This window comes from Myodes glareolus, chromosome 10 (assembly GCF_982192425.1).
Source record: "Myodes glareolus chromosome 10, mMyoGla1.1, whole genome shotgun sequence".
NCBI lineage: Eukaryota > Metazoa > Chordata > Mammalia > Rodentia > Cricetidae > Myodes > Myodes glareolus.
In genome coordinates, this window is record NC_142035.1 from 6019720 (window position 1) to 6040690 (window position 20971).

Genomic DNA, 20971 nt, shown 5'->3' on the forward strand with positions numbered 1-20971 from the left:
TCCTGTTGCTGGGGTGACGGATGTCTATGTGCCTCCCGTAGCTTTCTACATGGGTGTGGAGGATCCAAGGTTGCGTATCAGCCTCTCGCCACCTCCTCAGCCCCCAAGGTTTCATTCTTGTAACAGTAAGAAGCCAAAGGGAAGCACAGCATGAGTTCCCGGGATCAGATCTTGTTCAGGACGGGACCAGACAACAGTGAGCAAGCAGCACGCTCCCAGCACTCAGGTTCTGAAGCATGCCAGCACGAGTCTCCGTGCCGACGGTGCGTGTTTCTGGCCGATGCTCACATGGTGGGGACTGGGTAAAGGGCACAGGTATGACCGTGTGTTTCTGGTCAACGCTCATGGTGGGGGGGCTGGGTAAAGCGCACAGGTATGACTGTGTGTTTCTGGTTGACGCTAATATGGGGGGTGGCTGGGTAAAGTGCACAGGTAGGGCCTCTGCCCACCAGAGTTGAGATTTCTTTACAAATCTTGTCACTCCAAAAATAATTTATCTTATTTTAATTTTTTTTAAAGGAAGCAACCAGAATATCCCATCTCATGGGTACATGGATGCCAGGAATGTTTGTCTCTAAGGTTTGCTATGCGATTAAGTTTTTCCCAAGCTCAGGCCCACCAGACTGGTTCCTACTGGAGATACCTGCTGGGTACAGTCTGCATCGGGTCTCAAGGCTTTCTCTGTGGCAAGGCGGCCCCTCCTTGCTGTCCCGAGTAGTGCTGTGGATTCATGCCTCATGGGTCAATCTTCGGACCCATTAGCACAAAGGGGACCAACGGAGAGCAACTGGAGACTCAGTGGGGCAGTGCCTGGAGACGTTTAAAGCTCCCTTGCCTGTTCTGAAAGGACTTAGAACGGAGCAGACATTTGTTCACGGGGCAGGGGCTGTCTGGGGTCTTTCCATTTCTCCTCGGTCTTGAACTTTGTAAAACATCCCCCCCACTCCTTTCCCTTCTCAAGTTCCATTTTCTGACTGACTTGACCTTACCATTTGTTGAGAGACAAGCCTTTAAAAATGGCAGTGGGGCCAGGAATCTTCCTGGGCCTGTAAATGTTTATGGGATGGAGGCATTGGTTGGTCCTTCCCTGCAGGAGGAAACAATAAATGAAGTGGCTCGCCTCTCCACCGCGGGTACGGTACAACCGTGGGTTGTCTTGGTGGGGGTTGGGTAGTTGGAGAGGAGGGTGTGGAAGGGGAATCCAGGAATATTGGGACCAATGAATGCCGTGGAAACATGGAGGCAGCCTTTGTAGGGAGTATAGGGCTGCTGTGGATGCAGTCTGCACGGTCACCCTTCTCTGTGTACTGTGGGATATTCAGGCATCTTCTAGGCCTGCACACACTAGCTACTAGGACTGCTTATGTCCCAAGCCGTGACACCCTAATGTAAAATCCCAGACCTGGTTCAGCATATTCTGGTTGAGTGGAAGCCACTGGCTCAGGGTGACTCTTCAGAAGCTTAAGAAGTTAACTGTGAGTTTGCAGCAACCAGACTGAGTGGGGATACCACATTCTTGGGAAGACTCTCTTGCTGGCTGTAAGAATGGAATCACTCCTGGACCCTGCCACCTTCCTGAGAGATGCCCCAGCCACTCAGGTGGAGGAAGACACTAACTGACCAGCTATTCTCTTTCTGGAGCCCAAAGTGATGACTCTCTCCCACTCCCTACAGGCTAAAGATGCTTAAATGTGCACCCAGACCTACTGGTCGCCTGGACCCATTCTGGGTCCATTCACGAGCTCTCTTCTAGCTCCCCCAGGAGGAGGCTGGGTGTCAGATAAACAAGATGGGCAAGCCAGCTTCCTACAGGCTCAAAACCCTTCAAAGCAGAGATGCCACCTTAGATCTTGACTGGAGTTGGACCACGGTCTGAAGCTTGGTCTAGCCACTCACCTATTTCTGTACAACCCGTGATTTCAAAACGGTTTGTTCACCTAAAACACGAGTTAAATTGCCAGACATGACAATTAACCCACAGTCCAAGTGTCAGGGATGCTAAGTAAATGTTTTGCTGGCACACAGGCTGGGTGTGTTCTCTGTGTCCATCTCCGATTCATAGTGGCCTTCTAGGGTGTTTTTGTCAGATGTTGTGGTAGTCGAAGCCTGAGCGTCTCCTGCCTGGTGTGCCATGTCGGCCTCTGCAGACTCCTGTGTCTCAGTTGCTAACCCCTCCTGTGAACAGATACCGTCTGGTTGCATCAGCCTTCTTCAGGGACCTCCTCCCCCTTCTCAGAGCACCTCCTTCCTGGTTTGGTGGGACCTATGTCTCCTCTGATGTGAGCCCCCAACCCGCCCCCCAGGGCAGTACTTCACCCCACCAGGTAGTCAGGTCTCTGTGTCCCATCCCTACAGACTTTTTGAAGTTTTCATAAGCAGCCCAGCTCTGAGGTCCATTCCCACCCCTTTGTAGATCCAACACCTTTTCTTTTTTGAGCTCAGGGATTCGGTCCCATCTCTAGAGTTGATTCTGCTGCCGGTACCCTGGGGGCCGGGTTAATAGGAGGAGAGAGGAGATTGGTGCATCCATACTGAGGCCAGGGACCTCAGCTGTGGGCCTCAATGTGGCCTGAGTAGAGGCAAGCATGCAGCCAGGGTCCAGAGGTTGGTGCCTCAGCCCTGCATGTAGGACACAGGATGGAGGCGGCATGCCTGAGCAGAGAGACACTGGCTCAGTCAGACGCTTGCCGGTGTTGACAGGGCACGAAGCAAAGCAGGAAGTTGGCGTTATCACATCGGGCGGATCCTGTCACACTAGAAAGTTATATCTGGACTGATTAAGATCTGTCATTGGTCAGGGCTTTTAAAGAAACAGAACTGGGGACCAGATGGAGGAGCGCCCTGAATAGAGCCTGGTAGCCTCCCCTGAGGTTCCCTGGAAGATGTCACCTTCCTTGACTCCAGTCAAGGTCACAAGGACACATCTTGCTGCAAGTGAGGGTAGAAAGGTGTGCTCTGACCTCTAGCCAGCTGTGCTCATGGAAGACAGAGGGAAGGTTAGACCTGGCTGTCGGGAGCCATGTTGAATGGATTAGAACGTTCTTTCTCTCTTTTGTTTTCTATATTGCATACTTGTAGTTAGGAGGGCATGCGCGTGTGATTGGCTCCACTGTATGTGTGGGAAGCAGAGCCCAAGCTACTTCCAAAGCCTGTGAACACAGCAGTGTGCCACCGTGGATGTATGCAGAGGGCTGCCAGCATTTAATGATTGCTTTGTGTTTATTAGTACTGGGGACAGAACCCAGGGCCTTGAACCTGCTGGCCAGTGCTTCTTCATCTCTGAGCTATGCCCACAGTTCATGGCTACAACTGAACCAGGGTCTCAGCAGTCCACAGACTGCTCGAGGTTTCTCCTTAACTCCCACCCCAAAGATCTGGCCTTGAAGACCCCGCTGAAGTTCAGCATTTGCTGCTAACACGACCAGCAGAATCCTCACAGTGTCCTTCCACAAGGGCAAATATTCTTGATGATGATCCAAGCAGGTCAGAAGTCCCATCCTCCAGGTAGAAGTAGAGCTGGACAGGCCTCCGTCTGGGTCCTGCTCAGGGACGGGTGACAGCTGTCTCCCTGGTCAGAGTGTACACAAGGACAAGATGCCGTGAGGACCATTAGAGTCTGGTCACATCTGATCCTTGGAGGTGGCTCCAGGCCATGTGGACCTGAACCTTAGCAGACCCTGCATCCGTGAGTGGGGTCTAGCCTTGACCCTATGACCCTACTGCTGCTTGTTCCCCTGGAGGATGCTGGGACAAGCCCTGGGTAGTTCTTCTGATGGATGGATGGGGGGCGGGGAGTAGGAGATATTTGTCAGATGCTTTCTGGCCAGCATGTATCTGCTCGATTGTCAGAATTCTCTGAGCATGGACATCATGGCTCCATAATGAGTACCTGTGTTGGGAGGAATCAGTGTTGAGAAAGGGCACACTGGGCCAGCACCTGCTGAGCCCTGGAGAGGATGCAGGGTCTGTTCAACAAAGGCCCACAGCACTGTCTGTAGACAGAGCGTAAGCCCTCCCCGCCTAGTCTGCTACCTGGCCTACTGGAGCAAACATGGCTGCTCACAACAACTCTTGATTATAGCATAGGCCTCCACCCCACCCACCCCACCCCCTCTGCTTGCTCAGCTTCCCTTGCAGCTTGAACCAGCCTTGGGCTGTTATTCTAATTAGCAGACACAACAGGAAACCTGCTGGTTGTACAGCGGGCTGGGGGGGGCGGTGGTTCAGAAAAATATTTTGCTTCCCACCGAGTGACTGCTTAGCAAACAAAACTTCGTAGTCTTCCTTTCCTTGCCTTGAGTGTGGTTCTATGGAGACGGGGTGCTTGGTGTGGGGACAGCTCTTTTGTGACCACAAGACCCGAGGATTAAAAGCCGTTGTGCTAACAGTGGCAAAGTGAGAAAGACAAAAGTGACTCGAGTTATTGATGTGGCTGAACTTCCAAACTTAACCAGAACTTTTGGAGAGAGACTTGCAGCTTGGTCACATGCTCTGCCATGACTCAGTTACTTTAGCAGGTAGATAGGAGGCAGGAAGTCAGACTCTGGTCCCCTGTGGCTGTGCTGCAGATACTGGGGTGTTGGGCCTGCTCCTTGGTTGCGGCTGGGTTAGCCATCATAATAACAATCAAGTTTCCTTGTGCCCCATTATCCTCTTGGTTACCGTCTTGGTTCATAGTGTCTTAGGTTTGTAACATATACCCAGGGACACTTGGAGCAATGGATGACATGTAGGGGTGCCCCTTTCTGCCCTGGAGCCCCATGTTCTCACACCCAGGGGTCATCACGATTTGCCACTAAACATGTAAATTTATCAGTCTGTTCTTCCGTGGCAGATTGCAGGAGCCCTGCATGGAAAGGACCCGACTTGGAGCAGTATGAGCCTGTCAGTGACTTGGCATGTGTGTGAGGGAGGAAGAGTTCCTCAAATCCGGGGTGGGTCCACAGGGTTTCACCGTGAAGCCTGGGCTGGCCTGGACTCAACAGAGATCTCTCTGCCTCTGCCTGGCGTGCTGGCATGTGTGCCCCATCATGCCAGACTTCACAGGCAGTTTTTAAAGGGCTTTGGTAGTTCAGACCAGGAGTTTGAGCACCATTTGTTCAAAATGTGAGCCTGAGACAGTGAGGGCCTTAAAGATTTCCAGTTCCCACCAAACGGTTTCCAGTCATCTCTGGCACCAGCCTTTCTCCTGGAGCAAAGTGGGGCACTCAGTTCTTCATGATTGGTCAGTCAGCTCTACGGAAGACTCTTATTTTGAAGGGGAGACGGAGCCTGTTCTTCTCCGAGACACCTGCATCTCTGGGGCTAATGAGTTTAGCCTGATAGAACCCAGACCCCAGGAAGGATTATAAATTCTCATGTGATTTGATTTGTTGCTGAATACCTGAAAGCAGCTGTGCCTGCCCAGCTGACCCTGCAGCCCCAGCTGCCCAAGAGGGGGGGTCCGTATGGGTCTCCCCTGGCCCAATGGGGAAAGAGGAGGCAACAGATCCACTCCCACCTGGCTGCTGGGCCTGGGCCCCTGCTGGGCAGGCTGTTGAACAGGGGCCTGGTTCTGCCACATTGTACGCTGGCCTCTGTTGTCTGCACTTTTCATTACAGTCCCACAAGTAGGGGCCTCTGTGCGGCTTTGTGTCCCGAGGCGTGGGGGGGGGCGTGCTGAGCCTTATAGAGATGGACGAACTTGTCCTGAGTCCCTGTCAGTGGTTGGCAGAGGCTGTGTCCTGTTGGACATTCAGGCCCCTGGGATCGCACCCATCTTTCTTCCTGAGCGGACTGAGGTCAGAAGAGTTTTCCTGGGCACCCAGAGAAGCTGCTGAGCGCCTGGCAGAGGAGCGGTAGGTGGGGCAGAAGTGAGCTGAAGAGCCATGGCAGCCATCTTTGAAGACCTTTGAATGTACTGGAGGCTCCACAGATGTCGTGTATCCCAGTGGTTGTCCCTGGCAACATCGTCCCAACCCCAGAGCCTGTTCAGCCATCAGCATCTAGCAGGGGCAGTCTTGACCCTCCCCTGGCCTGGGTCCTCAGATCTGGAGCAAAAGCCGTGTGCCAAGATTGTGGAGCCAGGACTCATCCTAGCTCTGGGCCACAGTGGGGACTAGCGTTTGGTTTCTGCAGCAGACAGCACATGGGCAGCAGTGTGCCAGACCAGAAGAGATGGAGGCCACGAGAGGGTGGTGATGAGCTGGGCCTGCCAGGCTGATTCCTGCCGACTGGGAAGAGGCCCGGGGCCAAGGGCCAGGTGGGTCCGGAGCAGAGCCCTGCATGTGTCACCTGGACACGTCTGACCACTGTGCCCATAATGACATTAGCCACATGTGTACTGTGAGCATCTGCTTTGAGGGACCCTGTGACCTCAGCAGGGGTCTTCCTGCAGGCAGAACCAGGAACATCAGTTTCCAGGGTCCCTGAAACCCCACACATAAGCCCCAGGCTCTGGAATGGATGTGTGTGTGTGTGTGTGTGTGTGTGTGTGTGTGTACGTGTACACTCATGCACATTAATGTGCATGTGTATGCAGGTGCATGTGGAGGCCAGAGATTAATGTCAAGTGTGGATTTTTATCCGTCTTACATTTTGGGGCAGGGTCTCCACCGAACCCAGAGGTCGTCAATTCAGCTAGTCTGGTTGGCCAGCGAGCCTCAGGGATCCTCCCGTCTCTGTCTTCCCAGCACTGGGATACAGATGTGTGCTGTCCTGCCTGGAATTTATGTGGGTGCTGGGGATCCAAGCCCGTACCCTCATGCTTCCGTCACAGGCCCTTCCGTGGAATTCTGCTGCCCATCGGCCGTCTCACCTTCAACCACCCTTCTTTGAAGATCGCCATCCTGTTACCCCACACAGGCCCTCCTTCCCACTTTGCATCAACCCTACACAAGCTGGATGACTCGGAGCAGGTGGTGGCTGAGTCGTGCGGATCCACAGGGCTTTCCACCCTGCTGCACACGTTCGTCGGGCGGGGAGTCCACAGGCCACAAGTAGCTGCTTATGTTTAAATTAACTATAACAACAAAAGCAAAGCACCCAGCCACAGTGGCCACATCTCAAGGGCCCAGTGGCCACATGTGGTCCGAGGCTACTGCCGTGGGCAGTGCCCGTGGACAGAGGCCCATCCTGAGCCATGTGTAGATCAAAGTTGGTGGGATGCTGGCAAGATTGGATGACATGACCTAATGGAAGAGAAAGGGGACTTCAGAGTGATGAAAGGCATTGGGGTCCCACCCAGCTGGCTGACAGCCCAGATGGGGACCAAGTCCAGCACCCTTGACCTCTTGAGGTCTGGTTAGCTCAGAGCCTCTCAACACTTCAGGATAACATCTGGGAGGCATTGTGGAATGAGCCTGCAATCCTAGCACTTGAGAAGTGGAGACAGGAGGGTCAGAAGTTCAAGGTTATCCTTAGCTACACAGAAAGTTCAAAGCAAATAAGAAACCACATCTCAGAAAGTCAGAAAAGGGCTTACGGGTGTAGCTCAGTGGTAGAGGGCTTGCCTAGGATGTCTAAGGCCCGGGTTTAATCCATGTCTTTGCAACAGATTAATAAACAAAGAAGAAAGAAAAGGGAAAAAAGTGAGATGGACCTTAGCATTTTGTTAGGCTCTCCTTGAACCTGTAGGGGCAAGTGACCCTCTTACCAGAGCTTTCCCAGTAACCAGGAGCCCAGGCCCGAGCCACCATTAATCCCCTCATGTATTTCTGCATTGCAAGGCTATGCAGTGCATTGTGGGGTGTGGCAACATCATGGCCCCAACATCATGGCAGTTACTACCAGACTCTAGTAACTGCACCCATCTGTATGACACCCACAGATGTATCACGTGCTGCTTAGAGTGGCTGAGTGCAGAGGGGTCTGGGACAAAGCTGCCCCGACTGGGAGAGCCTGACTTAGTGGGACGCTGCCATGATTTCTGTTGTTTTCTCTGTTTTTCAGTTATTTGAGGATGGGACTGGGATCAGATAGCCCTGGATATCCGAGTCCTCGCCCTGGGGATGTGAATGATAGGTCAAAGCTAACTATTGGCTTGTGGAGTACAGAAGGCCCTAGACTCATGGGACATCTCTGCTCTCAGGTCTTTTCACTCTGGGTCTTTTTAGGCAAATAACTGGCTCGGCCCTGGCGAGATAATTAGACCCATCTTTCCCTCTTCTCCACCCCAGCCCAAACCCTCGGCTTCACCCTGTTTACAATGGTGACATTGTTCAAGCTGTGCTGCACACATGTGGACACTACAGTGTTTAATCTTGCAGCAGAGACCCCGTTTCTCAGCCTTGTTTCCATCCCCGTGTCTCCGTAGCTGAGAAAGACACCCCCACCCCTGCCAATGCCAAAGCAGCCCTATGCTCAGGAGGGAGGCTGAGCCTCCTAAGACCCCATTGGAGAGCTGGTGTGGGGACTCTGGAGGCCTGACTGTCACTACACATACTTGGATGAAGTTCCAGAGCTAAGTGGCAGCGAGTTGGACGTGAATCTGTGGGGAATGCCAAGGGCTCTGTGCGCATTTGGCTCAGGTGCCTCCCCAGGACAGGGTTGGCAGTGGTTCAGAGTGATGGGGGCTCGGTCCTGACCTGTGGACCTCCAGGTCTCTGTGGCTGTAGATAACCAGTGACTTTATACTGAGCCTCAGTCTCTTCAGTTGTGAGACAAACCTCCCGTGGAGTAGGGCTCTCATAAGGATCAAGGCTGTAACGTGTAGGACAGGATGGGTCATCTAGGCCAGTGAGCGGGTGTGTGTGTGTGTGGGGGGGTGGGTGGGTGGTGTGTGTGTGATGTGCATATGGTAGTGTGTGTTGTGTGTGTGGGGCGTGTGATATAGGTTTGTATAGTGTGTGTGCTGTGTGTGTTATGTGTGGGGTATATGGGGTGTAAGGGTGTGTGATGTGGGTGTGGTGTGTGTGTGTATGCGGTGAGGTGTGTATTGAGACGGGAGGTCAACCTGAGGTATCATGTCTTAGAAGCTGTCCATTGTCTTTTTCTGTCCTGCTAGCTCCCAAATAATGACACACAAACTTATTAATTATGAAAGCTCGGCCGATAGCTTAGACTTCTTCTAACTAGTTCTTATAACTTAAATTAGCCCATATCTTTTCATCTGTGTTCTTTTACATGGCTTGGCTACCTTTACCTGGTAAAGCCCATGCTGTTGGCTCCGCGACACTGATGTCTCTCTCGTGCCTCTGCCTTCTTCCCAGCATCCTCTCTGCCTCACAAATCCTGCCTAGCTGGTGGCCACTTCGCTTTTTATTAAACCGGTCAGAGTGACACATCTCCACAGTGTACAAAAAGATTATTCCACCCCAGTTCATCTTATTTTTTATGACAAAGTCTCTCACTGTGACCCGAAGCTCAGCAATTAAGCACGGCTGGCCGGCCACCTGTCTGCAGCCCCCCTTCCATTGCTGGGGTTACAGGTGGTGCCACAATGCCTGCCTTTTCACGTGGGTTCTGGGGACTGAACTCATATCACCATGCTTTTCCGGCAAGTGCTTCACCATCTTTCCCAACTGAGAGGGCTCATAAAACAGTGGCTGTCCACCTTGCAGCCATCTCTGGTGACGCATGGAGACACCGGGGCACAGTGCACTGCTGAGAAAATGGGCAGCTGCTGTGGCTGACAGTGGTCAGCTGCAGTTCCCCTTGAGAGAAGACGGAATTAGTATATTGTTCAGCCGTTTTTCTTGGTCTCTTCCCAAAAGAATTCAAAGTAATGTCTCCAGGGACTGCCTATACGTCTACACCGACAGTGGCATTTGTCACATCAGCGGGAAGGGAAGCAACCCAAATTCCACAGGAGGATGAAGAGATAACAGGATGTCATCTATTCATACGATGGAATATTATTTGTCCTTGAAAAGGGACATCCTGATGCCTGTTATAACCTTGATGAATCTCAAGGACATTGCTGAGTGAAATGCCCAGTTGCAGGACAGATTCTGATAGGAGGTCCATGGGGGAACGCAGTTCACAATGACAAAACGTACCTGGTGGTCTCTAGTGCTGGGTAGTGGCTACTAAAGTGAGCGTTTACTGGGGACAGAATTTCACCTTTTCCAGATGAACATTCTAGAGACAGCGGAGTGTAAATGTGTCTTCAACGACTGACTGACGTGGGCGCAGGTGGCAAGGTGAGGCAGTATGTTGTCACCCACCTTTCCCCAGGTGAGCATTAAAGTTCAGCAGCTGTTGAGGACAAAGGAATGGCTCAGCAGTTAAGAGCACTTGCTACTCTGCCAGAGAATCCAGAGTTCGGTTCCCAGCACCCACATCAGTTGGTTCACACAACACCTGTCGCTCCAACTCCAGGGGATTCAACACCTTCAACACCTTGGTCTCGCATAGGCACACACACATATGGCATGCATTCACACGAGATCCTGGTCTTGCACAGGCATACGTAGGCACACACACATATGGCATGCGTTCACACACACACACCTAAAAATAATAATAAATCTTAAAGATCATCTAGGGGCTTTGATGTTGCCTGGCTTAGAGACCACATTGGCGAAGACAGGAAGACCCTATGGGCTCCACCCACTTCTTTCTGGTACCACCCAGCTGGATCTCGAATCCAAGCATGGGCCTCCGTGTGCGCTGCGTTGATTGATGTGATTTGAAAAACTGTTTCCATGAAAACCTGTCTCCTCCCTCCCCCAGCAATGAGGACGTCCTGGCCTCTCTGGAATGGCACTGCCCTGTCAGTGGGGACACGCTTTCGCAGGGTTTCAGGATCACTCAGTTTACCATGCATCTCCGGTGCTTTTTCCTTTAATCTGCCCTTCCTAGATACCCGCCCCACTGCTCGCTTTGTTTGCAGTTTAGGATGAGAGTTCTCAGCTTCCAGCTCCAGCCACTGCGCCTGCCTGCTGCCATCCTTCCTCACCCACCTCCACCATGACTCAAGTGATGGACTCTAACCCTCTGGGGCCATAAGCTCAAACATACCCTTCTGGCGTTACCATAGTTCTGAGGTCTTCATGGCAGCAACAGAAAAGTAACTACTACAGTGTCCCTTTTGTTTCTTGATTTGTGTTGCTTCATGATTCTTTCTTTGCTAAGTGACCCTGTGATGTAAACACCCAGAGGGACATCCTGTTGTCTCCACTGATGGCTGTTCTCCTGCCTCATTGTTTAGAGGCCCCATGACAGTGGCAGACACTGTTTGTCTGCCTAAGGGCCACCCGCTATGGCTGCCAGGCCATTACTGTTGCTCTCTGAGGACACAGAGACTTAAGGAGGACAGGTCACATGACCCGGGACGCAGAGCTGAGTGACACAGTGAAGACCAAGACCCCAGGTCTCAGAGAGCAGAGGGCAAAAGCCTAGGGCTCAGAGTTCCACAGTCACCCATTTTGTGCTGTGGATAAGCTAATCGGCCTCCCTGAACCCCAGTTTTCTCATCTGCAAAACAGGGATCCCTCCAACCTCACAGGTTCCCCCCTAGACAACGGCCAAAGCTGTGTATCGTGGGGGCATCTCCGAGCACTAACAAGACATGCGCCTTCTGCATCTCTGGCTTCTTCAGCCATTTTTGGCTGTGAGAGAGGTCCCACTCTGCTGTCTTCTTTTCTGGCTGATCCTTTTGTTTGCCAGTGGCGCTGTTCTGAAGCCCGCTGCAGGGTTGGTGGTGGGGGCTCAGGGCTAAAGAGTTTGGGGACTGACTTCACTTTAGCTGGGAGCCCACAGTGCTCCTGGGCAGACACAGGATGGGTCTCCTTGCTGAGGCTGGAAGCATCAGCGGTCCAGGAGAATACGGCCCACTCCATGAGCGGAGGGGAGAGGAGGGGAGAGGAGGGGAGGAAAGAAGGTTGGAAATCATGATGAGGGCCATCTCTCCACAACTGCAGGGGTGGAGCCGCAGACAGGGATGGGACCAGGAACACTCTCCTGACCTCCAGGGCACTGCTGGAACCTAAGCAGAAGCTCCCATGATAGCCGGATCCCATCTGTAGGCAAAGTCACCCAAACTCAACTGTGCAGCTGGGGAGAAGACAGGATGGAAGGGAGGACATAAAGAGAGCCACCCATGAGCCTTAGGATGAGAAGGGAAGAGGTGCAGCCAGGCGACTGTGGGGGTTCTGCTGGAGCAGACAGGGAGCAGGGTTGTTTGGTCAAGGTGACAAAGTGTCAGGAGACAGCTGGGCTTGACTAGGGTGATTTATGAACGACTTGGGGACTGACTTGTCATTGGTCTGTGAGACCTACAACTGGAGGTATCAAAGAGAGGACCTGTGTGCATGAGCAGGAGGCTGGGGGAGACAGTCAGGTATGAGAGAAAGCCACATACGCGTCAGGGTTGTTTATATGCAGAGAGTTGTCTCCATGTTGGAGCCATTAGCATGTAGGCGGTCGTCTGTAGGTGGGCTCATTTGCATGCAGGGAGCCATCTGCCTGTGGGCTGTAACCATGTTCTGGGTAGATGAGCTCTCCCTGGGGAGGCGGCAGAGTGTGAGGAGACCAAGCCTGAGTCAGGGAATGCCTGCAAGGCAGACAGAATTGAGATCCGAGAAGGATGGTTGGGGAGTCAGAAGACCCCTAACAGTTCCTGGTGAAGTAGAAAAGAAAGGGTAGCCTTCAAATGCTGGGGTCACATGCTGAATGCTACCTCCTGGAGGCCAGCAAGGCTGTGGATGGCCATTTATGTCCCAGCTGGTTACTGTGTGGTCATTAGCAACTTTGCTGGGGTGGAGATGCTGTTGGGGTGTTCCCTGAGGTGAACAGATGGGTGTAGGTACTGGCTGTTCACTGTTCACCTCCTGAGCCTCAGGCCCCCTGTGGTGTCATCTTTCCCTGTCCCCTTCACAGGACTGTCCTCCTGTAGCTCATGTTCCATGTACACCTTGAACAACTCTCACTGGCTCACACTTTGGGAAAAGAGTATTGTCTTAGTTAGGGTTTCAGTTGCTGTGAAGACACCATGACCTTTTATAAAGGAAACTTTTATAAAGGAAAATGTTTAATTGGGTGGCTTACAGTTTCAGAGTTTCATCCATTGTCATCATGGCAGGACATGGCAGCATGCATATGTGGTTCATGCACACACTACATACATGTAATGGTACAATGCGACATCTGTTAAACAGGCAGAGAACTCACCCCACCGAACTGTCCTCACTGTTGCTGTAGACATATGTGGTGGTGATGGTCCTGGATTTGGTAGGTCCTGGTTTAAATCCTGGCAGTGTGACTCCAGGCAGGCTGTTTGACACCCTTGAGTCTCGGGTGCGTGCTTGGCCATTGCTACATTATGCTCCCTTCCTCGGGTAGCTCGGGCACGCTGCTGGTTAACTTTACCTGTCCATCAACACCGCCTAGAATCACCTGGGACATTGAGAAATGGTCTAGATCAGGTTGGCCTCTGAGCATGCCTGTGGAGGACTATCTTGATTGCTAATTATTGTGAAAAGACCAAGTCCTCTATGGGTGTTGGCATCCTGTAGGCAGTCAGGCCCTGGCTGTGTAAGAACGAGGAAAGCTGGCCAGCTCACAGACAGCACGGGTACATTCATTCTTTCTGCTCTTGCCTGTGACAAGGACCCGTGAGCCAAACAGACCCTACCTCCCCTTAAGCTGCTTTGTGACAGGGTGTATTATCACAGTAACAGACATGAATGAGAGTGGGCTGAGAGGATCTGGCAGACGACAGGATCGACCTGGGGCTTTCTGCCTTGTGTCCTGGTCCTGGGGTCACCTCCTCAGGCTCTCTTGGTATCCAGGAGACTGCCAGGATCTCAGCAGCTTATTTTCTTCCCTCTTAGGGACTGGTGGCATCTCTGATGCCTCTGTCATGCTGGCTTGCCTTTCCCATGTGCTGGCGTGGAAGGGATGGGCTCCTTGTGCTCCAGAGGACAGGAGAGTCGACACCAGGAGGCGTGCAGAGGGTTTCTAGAGAGTTCTCTCTGACCAACTCTTGATCTCTTTTGGTTCACGGTGGGCTACGAGCCACATGGTGTGGCTTCTCTTCCCATTTTTGAGGTGCCTTTGTGTCAGTGATTGAACTCTCTCATGATGGTAACATTTACACCATAGGAATTGGCAAACCCTGCCGAGAGCTGGTCATAACACAAGCCGACCATGGCCAGACATCTCTAATTTTTAAAAGGATCCACCATCATTCTTCTATGCCGCCCAGGGCTGAGAACCCCTGTCCTACGCTGTTCTAGGACAGGCCTACCAAGATGCATGTTCTCACCAGTAGCAGTTGTCTGCCATAACATCATCCGTCTCTTGTGTGACTTTTAGGTCCCTCACATCACAGCCCCATTTTCTGCATGGCAACACGGAGCTTCAGGTGAGGTATCGGGACTCTTCACTGCCTTAGTGCTGATTAGTGGCTGAGGCTGGATTCGAACCCAGTCCCGAGCTTCTAGGATTTGGGGCTGGTGTGGTTGTTGCTGTGCTCAGTGCTTTAGTTTCCCCAGCAAATTAGATACAGAGTCATGCTCTTGTTGCTCAAGATGTCCCTAGGGTCTGGGCCTGTGACCATCCGATCCACAGGGTGTCTACATGGGATGTGAGGTTTGCACAAAGATTCCCTAAGGCAGTGTCCACCCAGCTCAGGTCAATTGCACAGACAGAGATGAACCAGATACTAAACGTCTTCGGTGCTGATGTGCTTTCTTCCCCTCCAGTGGAACACGACAAGGAATTCTTCCACCCCCGCTACCACCATCGGGAGTTCCGGTTCGATCTTTCCAAGATCCCCGAGGGGGAAGCGGTGACTGCAGCTGAGTTCCGGATCTATAAGGACTACATCCGGGAGCGCTTTGACAACGAGACCTTCCAGATCAGAGTCTACCAGGTGCTCCAGGAGCACTCAGGCAGGTAGGTTCAAGTCTACGAGATGCTCCAGGAGCACTCAGGGAGGTAGGTTCGAGTCTACCAGGTGCTCCAGGAGCACCCAGCCAGGTAGGTTCTGCCTCCATGTGGGAGTGGGGTGCTGAGCTTCCCTATGCTGCAGAGGAAGGAGTGGGTGAGAGGCAGAGGGTGGGGCCAGGAACAGTCCTGGTGGCCTCCACTATTGTGCCCTACACCAGATGATTGTCTTAAGGTGTGTGGTGTGTGCATATTCTTTCAAACTACGACCCTACACAAACTTGGTCAGGGATATCGGGAGACCAGGAAGCCTAGAAGCCCGGGGCTGTGCTTCCCTAGACAGGCCTACATGAATGGTCTAGGTTTGGTGGTGTGTTGAGGGGGAGGGGAGGGAGGGCTGGTGTTGATGGTCCTTCCGCTCAGCTCTGAGCCCAGGGTGATGTCAGATCACCAATAAAAATGACAATTTATAATCAAATGCTCTAAGGGGAGCGGGGGAAAAAAAGAAAAAAACAAAACCAAAACAAACAAACCAAAAGCAAACAGCTGGAGAAGTCTTGGCTGTCCAAGAGTTGCTAGGTCAGGGAACAAAAGTTTGTTTCGAAAGCACTTCTGGGGCCCCGAGAAAAGTAAAGAGCTCAGAGATGATGGGGGGCTGCCCCTCACGTACATCCCAAAGTTGCTTTGCAGTTGAGGTTGCTTTTCTCTGTGGCCAGGCCTTTGTGTTCTGAGGCTGTGGGCTTCTGTCGCCCCCGCAGACATGGTGGCACAGAAGTTCGGGGGAGAATCTTCAGCTAGGACGGGAACAGGGACGAGGGAAGCCTGGTCCGGGCACCGCGGCCGGCACTGCTGTCGGGCAGCTCGTCTTGGTGGCTGAGGAACCAGCTTCTGTGCTGTGTCTCTGGTGGCTCACACCCATGTGTCACTTCAGAGAGACACTAGCTCTCGAAAGTAAGGAGTCTGCTGTGAAATGGGCACGATCGAAGTGTCCTAAGCACCGAGAAGGCCAGCCATGGGGACCCGTCCCAGCTTTGGGAACTGGAGGGCAAACTTCTGAAGAACTCTCTGGTAATAGTTTGGTTTTGAACTGAATCTGGTGCTACTCAGCTACCCAGAAGGATTAGGATGTCTTGGTGATGCCCTGTCTCACACTGAAAAGTAAAATAAGGTCTGGGGACGTAGCTCAGTGGTAGAGGGCTTGCCTAGAACCCACAAGGCCTTGGGTTCCATCCTCAGTGCAACAAGGAAGGAAAAAATAGTTTGATGGACGGACAGACGCATGGAATAAGGCTGAAGAGAGAAGCAGAGGCAACTGGGGTTTAGGCTTCCTCTCACCACTGAGTCCTCAGTCCCTTCCCCAGGGGGCCTCTTCAGCTCGGTTTCTCTTTGCATGGAGTAGCCCACCGTCCACTGTCTCCTGCTTCTAGGTGGGGGCAATTTTCTCAACACCTCTCCGTCCTGAGTGTTTCGGACCCACACAGTTCCACGGGATAGAATGTGTTGTGCTGAGGGTCTCATATGTCTGTTGCCCAGGAGTGTGAAGTAGCCTTTGTCCTGCTGCTGTGGGCAGTACTGTGGATGGCTCTCAGGAACAACTGGAAGATGTCCGTTCTCTCTTGATGTGTGGGTGACAGGGACCAAGCTCAGGTGGTCAGCCTTGGCGGCAAGCACCTTTGCCCACTGAGCTGTCTTGTCTCCCCACCCTCTGGCTTTTTCTTTACCCGGGTTCTGGGAGATCAAAATCAGGTCCTCGTGCTTTCGAGGTAAGCCTCTTCCTGACAAGCCACCTTCCAGCCCTGCTGTATCTTCCCGGAAGCATGTCTGCCTGAAGTTCCAGAACTGTGGCTGGGTTGTATACAAATGTGTACATGCTCACCCACACACCCGCACACCCACACACGGCCTTCCCAAATGTCGCTGAGCTTCCACCACCGGCCAGGGAGAAGAGGGCTGGTCTCCATGCATTCAGGAAGGCCTCTTACCAAACTGTTTTGATCTTTGTCCCTCTGATGGGTGGCAGATGGCGTCCTGGTGTGGCCTTAATTTATGTTTACAGCCCCCACTGCCCTCCACCAAGCTCTACCCTGCATGACTTTCTTGCTCTAGAGGTCGGCAGTGAATGAGAGGGCGGGACTAGGAAGGAGCTAGGGTTCCTGGGGGCAGAAGGCAGTTGTGTAGATCGACTTCGAATCTTCCCAGACACAGGTGTCCTGTGGGTCTTACGTTGGTCCCCAGGCCCAGCCTCATTCAGAGGATGTGGCCCATTTTCTGGAGTTCCAAGCACCTGCTGTGTCCTTGGGAACATTGTCACTCCAGGGACTCCTTGTTTACAGTGCCACTTGGAATCACGTTCAGGTTTCCACGTAAACTGGGCAAGTGCTCTATCACTGAGCCACCCACCCCAGGCCATCAAGACTCTTAGCCAGACCACGTGTTTGATCTTTCTTGAAGGTGGATGGCTTAAAGAAGGCACATACTCAGCGGTTATTTGCCAACAAGTGGGGCCGCCACCTGTGCCCAGGGCTCTTGGCTGGTCTCCCAACCTGCCTCTCAGAATGCCTCATCGAAAGGTCCAACTTTGGGAATGTAGTGGCAGCTACTGAGTCCTGCTTAGCCCACCTGGGATGGCTGACTGGTCATGGCCATACACACCCTCTTCTCCCATCTCTCCCTGCGGGAATATGTGCCCTCCTGGTGGCTGAGGGCCATTTGGTCTGCAGGGCACCTCTTACCTGTGCAGAACTGGCTTCCTGATACCACAGCTTTTCATGCTGCTTCTCCAGAGGAGGGAGCGTCACTGGCCCGTGCCTGTGCATACCTTCTGTTTCCAGTGTTGGAAGGGGATGGAGGCCCAGAGACCCGCAAGCCCTGCCAGGCGGTGTTCGTGGAAGTCAAGGCCACACCACTGACGAAACAATGGGTGCTGTGACTTATTTGTCAGCTATGTTTGTGTGCACATATGTCTGGTACCAGTCTCAGAGATCAGGTAGTGGGAATAAATGGGGGTGTCCGTGAGAGCCTGAATGCCATGTAAAGCTCTGGTTGGGGTGCATCTGGTTGGGGTGCATCCGACTATAATGAAGTCCCACAAACAGGGTGGCCCAGAACCTTAGGACTGGAATCTCCTGCAGGCTGGAACTTCAGAGTTAGACTCAGTGGGGCCTGGCCCCTCTGAAACCTGCGTGTGTGTGTGTTGGGGGGGTATGCGTGTGTACGTGTGTGGTGTGTGTATGTGTGTATGCATGCCTGTATGCGAATGTGTTCTTCTTGAAGTGTCCTGAGGTGGCTGTCAGCTGCTGGTGCTTTCAGATTCAGTCTCCGCTCAGCATGACCCCAGCTGTTCTCACCTGGGTTCCTCCCCCCACCCCCCCGCCCCCGCATCTCCTCCAGCAGGAGAGGGCCCACTTCACTCTACTCTGACCGTGTCTGCACATGTCTACAGAAACACTGGTTCTGAATGAGGTTGATTTTGTTGACAGATCTGTGGGTTAGGACTGGAATCTCCTCTGTTTTGGGGTACAGTTTGTTCTACTCATCACAGGATGACGAGGAACAAGCGAAGAACGAAGGGAAGGGCTTGGAGCTGCTGGGGAAGGTGGTGGGATAATGGGTATCTGTTAGGCAGTCACCAATGTCCTGCTGAACTGAGGATGTTTGAGTGACAGACTCTCAATAGAGGGCAGGGGAAGAGTGTCTGTGGGGGAGCCACAGGGTCCTGTGGTCACGTGAGGCAGGAAGGAGAGAACTGCCGCTGCTGAGATGGGATGATCCTCTTGGGTCTAGCATAGAAGACAGCCTTTGTGTGTCTTCTCCCTTCCACTCCTGAGACTCGGTGATGGATCCACCGTTTTGGGGAGGCGACGAGGTATGGGTTGCCAGAGTTGACAGAGGGACACATGGTGTAGGAGTTTCCCTGACATGGGTGATGTGTTGCTGAGGGCCTGCCTCTGGGAGCAGGGGAGTCCCTGCTAGGCAGAGGAGGGGACACAGAGCAGGTGGGAGTGAATGGCCTGGAGGGAGCAGAGTTGATTAACAGCAGGAAGGCGGGAATATTGGGCTACTAAAATTCTTCCTGAGCTCCATGGACAGAAGCTGTGTGGCCCTTCTCCAGGAGTTAAAAAGCTTTAGCTTTAAGTCTTTTCTGGGCCGCTTGTGAATCTAGGTGCTTCTCCAAGGCACAGGGATGGCTAATCCAGCTTTGAGAACCCAGATTCAAATCCTGCTAGCGTGCTACTGGGAAGTCATGAGCTTGGAGCCTCAGTTTCTTCCTCTGGAAAGGAATGGGCTGTGGAGTTTCCCTGCGGGGGTGTGAGGGAGGTTTTTAGGGACTGTCTTCCATGCAGTAAGTGTCCACAAAACACTCAGTAATTGTGTTTTCCTCCTCATTGTAGAGGGAGAGAGGCCATAACAGAGTGGAGAGCTTCAGCCTTTGGCAGAACCACCCTCTCTGAGCTTCAGCTTCTGAATGCTCGAATGCTTTAAGCCTAAGAATATTTCTGGGGACACAGGCCTGAGCCCGGTAGAGATGTATGGCTCTTTTGCATGTCTCCCACTGTAATCTTCCATTAAAGCCTCCTCCTTTGAGATGGAGAACATAACTGTGCTGCCACCAGCTACCCAGCTGTTCAGGGCCTGGGACATCTGGCTCTCTGGCAGGCTCAGCTAAGCTCCAGAGACACTCCGGGGGTGCTGGGATTAGCCAGCTGTGGGCTGGCCTCCTCATCTCTCCCCTGTGGGAGTCACTTCCCACCAAGTCCTCTTGATCTCTTGGAGTTGGAGGCCTTCCATGGCCTGTCCCTGCCTCAGGCCCCAGGCAGCTGGAAAGGCAGGAGAGGTATGCCACCCTTGGCCAGCTGTGGGAGAGCCAGGGCTCAGAGGTGGGCCTGAGGGGGGTGGCTTGGTTCTGAAGGCTTTGTTGGGGTTGATGGGAAGGATCAGGAGCTTAGTCTTATTTCCTGGACCTTGGGCCTGAGGCTGGGCTAGCCAGCTTCCGGGACCTGAGTTTGCTTCTGCTCTGTTGGTTCCATCCTCGGGCTAGGGTCCCATTAGGCCCTCCTCAACCTGTGCTCTTACTGGGAGCTTCTGGGTGTGCTCCTCCTGTACTGGAGGGCCATGCCTGCACCAGGAGCCCCAGGAGGCCAGGCCCTGTCACCACCAAGGTCAAGATGTTGTCTGCAGCTGGATGAAAAATGTCCCCTGCTCCATCATAGGGTCTTCGACTGCCAGGAGGGTGACCTCAGTCTCTCCAGTGCCAGGAATGGATCAACCCTGGTCTGAGTCACTGTCATGGACTGTTTCTGCCTGTCCCTCCAGAGAGAGATCCAGGGCAGAGGAGGCCAAAGGGGTGGCTTACCAGCTCCCTCCTGAACCCAGTTCAACCCTGCTTGTTCCTGAGTGCCCTAGGTGAGGACAGCAGCTTCCCCAGAACAGGCTCTTGCTTTCTACTCAGAAGAGGTATCCTGTCCAGGTATCCTGCTATACGAACAGGTACACACCTGCCCACAGTTCCTCCCTGCAGCCCACTGCAGCCAACCTCCAAGGCGTCTCAGCTGCCTTTCCCCCCATCAAGTCCAGGGTGAGCAGGTGGAGCATGGCCTTTTACCCACACCAGGACAGGCTGCACTGCTCTACCTCAGGATACATACATATGGAGGACCACAGGGGTTTGGAAAAGCTTGTGGGAGCTGAGGGCAAGAAAACGTACATCTGATCTCTACACTCCCCCTCCACACGCCAGTGTCCTCCAGGTGTTCTCTGTGAGGACATCAGGTAGCCATCACTTTGGTTGCAGGCTCAGGACTTGGCGTCCAGACTCCGGGAGGGTTTTCCTATATCCAGGTTTAGGCAGAGGTCACGGGCACAGTCCAGAGACAGCACCAGCAGAGTACTGGGCCGTGTCCTGTTTTAGTATTCTCTCTTTGCAGTGTCCTAGTGAGCACCCCACCTCCACGACGGGCCTTTTCAGTGTTACCCCTCTTCCAGAGACTGCTTCAGAGGCGGGGTGACTCAGCTGAGGGCACACAGTCAGGAAGTGGCAAAGGGGGGCCTTGAACCCAGGTTTCTGAGACACCCCCACCTGCATTTTGGGCTGCAGTGAGAGTCTCAGCCGTGGCTATGCATTGGGTAGGTTGGCCAGGGTCTGTTAAAGCTACCAGTGTGA

At 53.0% G+C, this 20971-nt stretch overlaps 1 protein-coding gene across 2 annotated transcripts in view; it reads left to right on the plus strand.

Moving 5' to 3' along the window:
• The window catches only part of Bmp7 (bone morphogenetic protein 7), a 128376-nt gene that overhangs the window by 11212 nt on the left and 96193 nt on the right, over positions 1 to 20971 (plus strand). For both annotated transcript variants that reach the window (XM_085696952.2, XM_048441209.3), the window contains exon 2: positions 14628 to 14820. In XM_085696952.2, coding sequence (XP_085553078.1) covers positions 14628 to 14820 — 193 coding nt within the window. The remainder of the gene's footprint in view (positions 1 to 14627; positions 14821 to 20971) is intronic.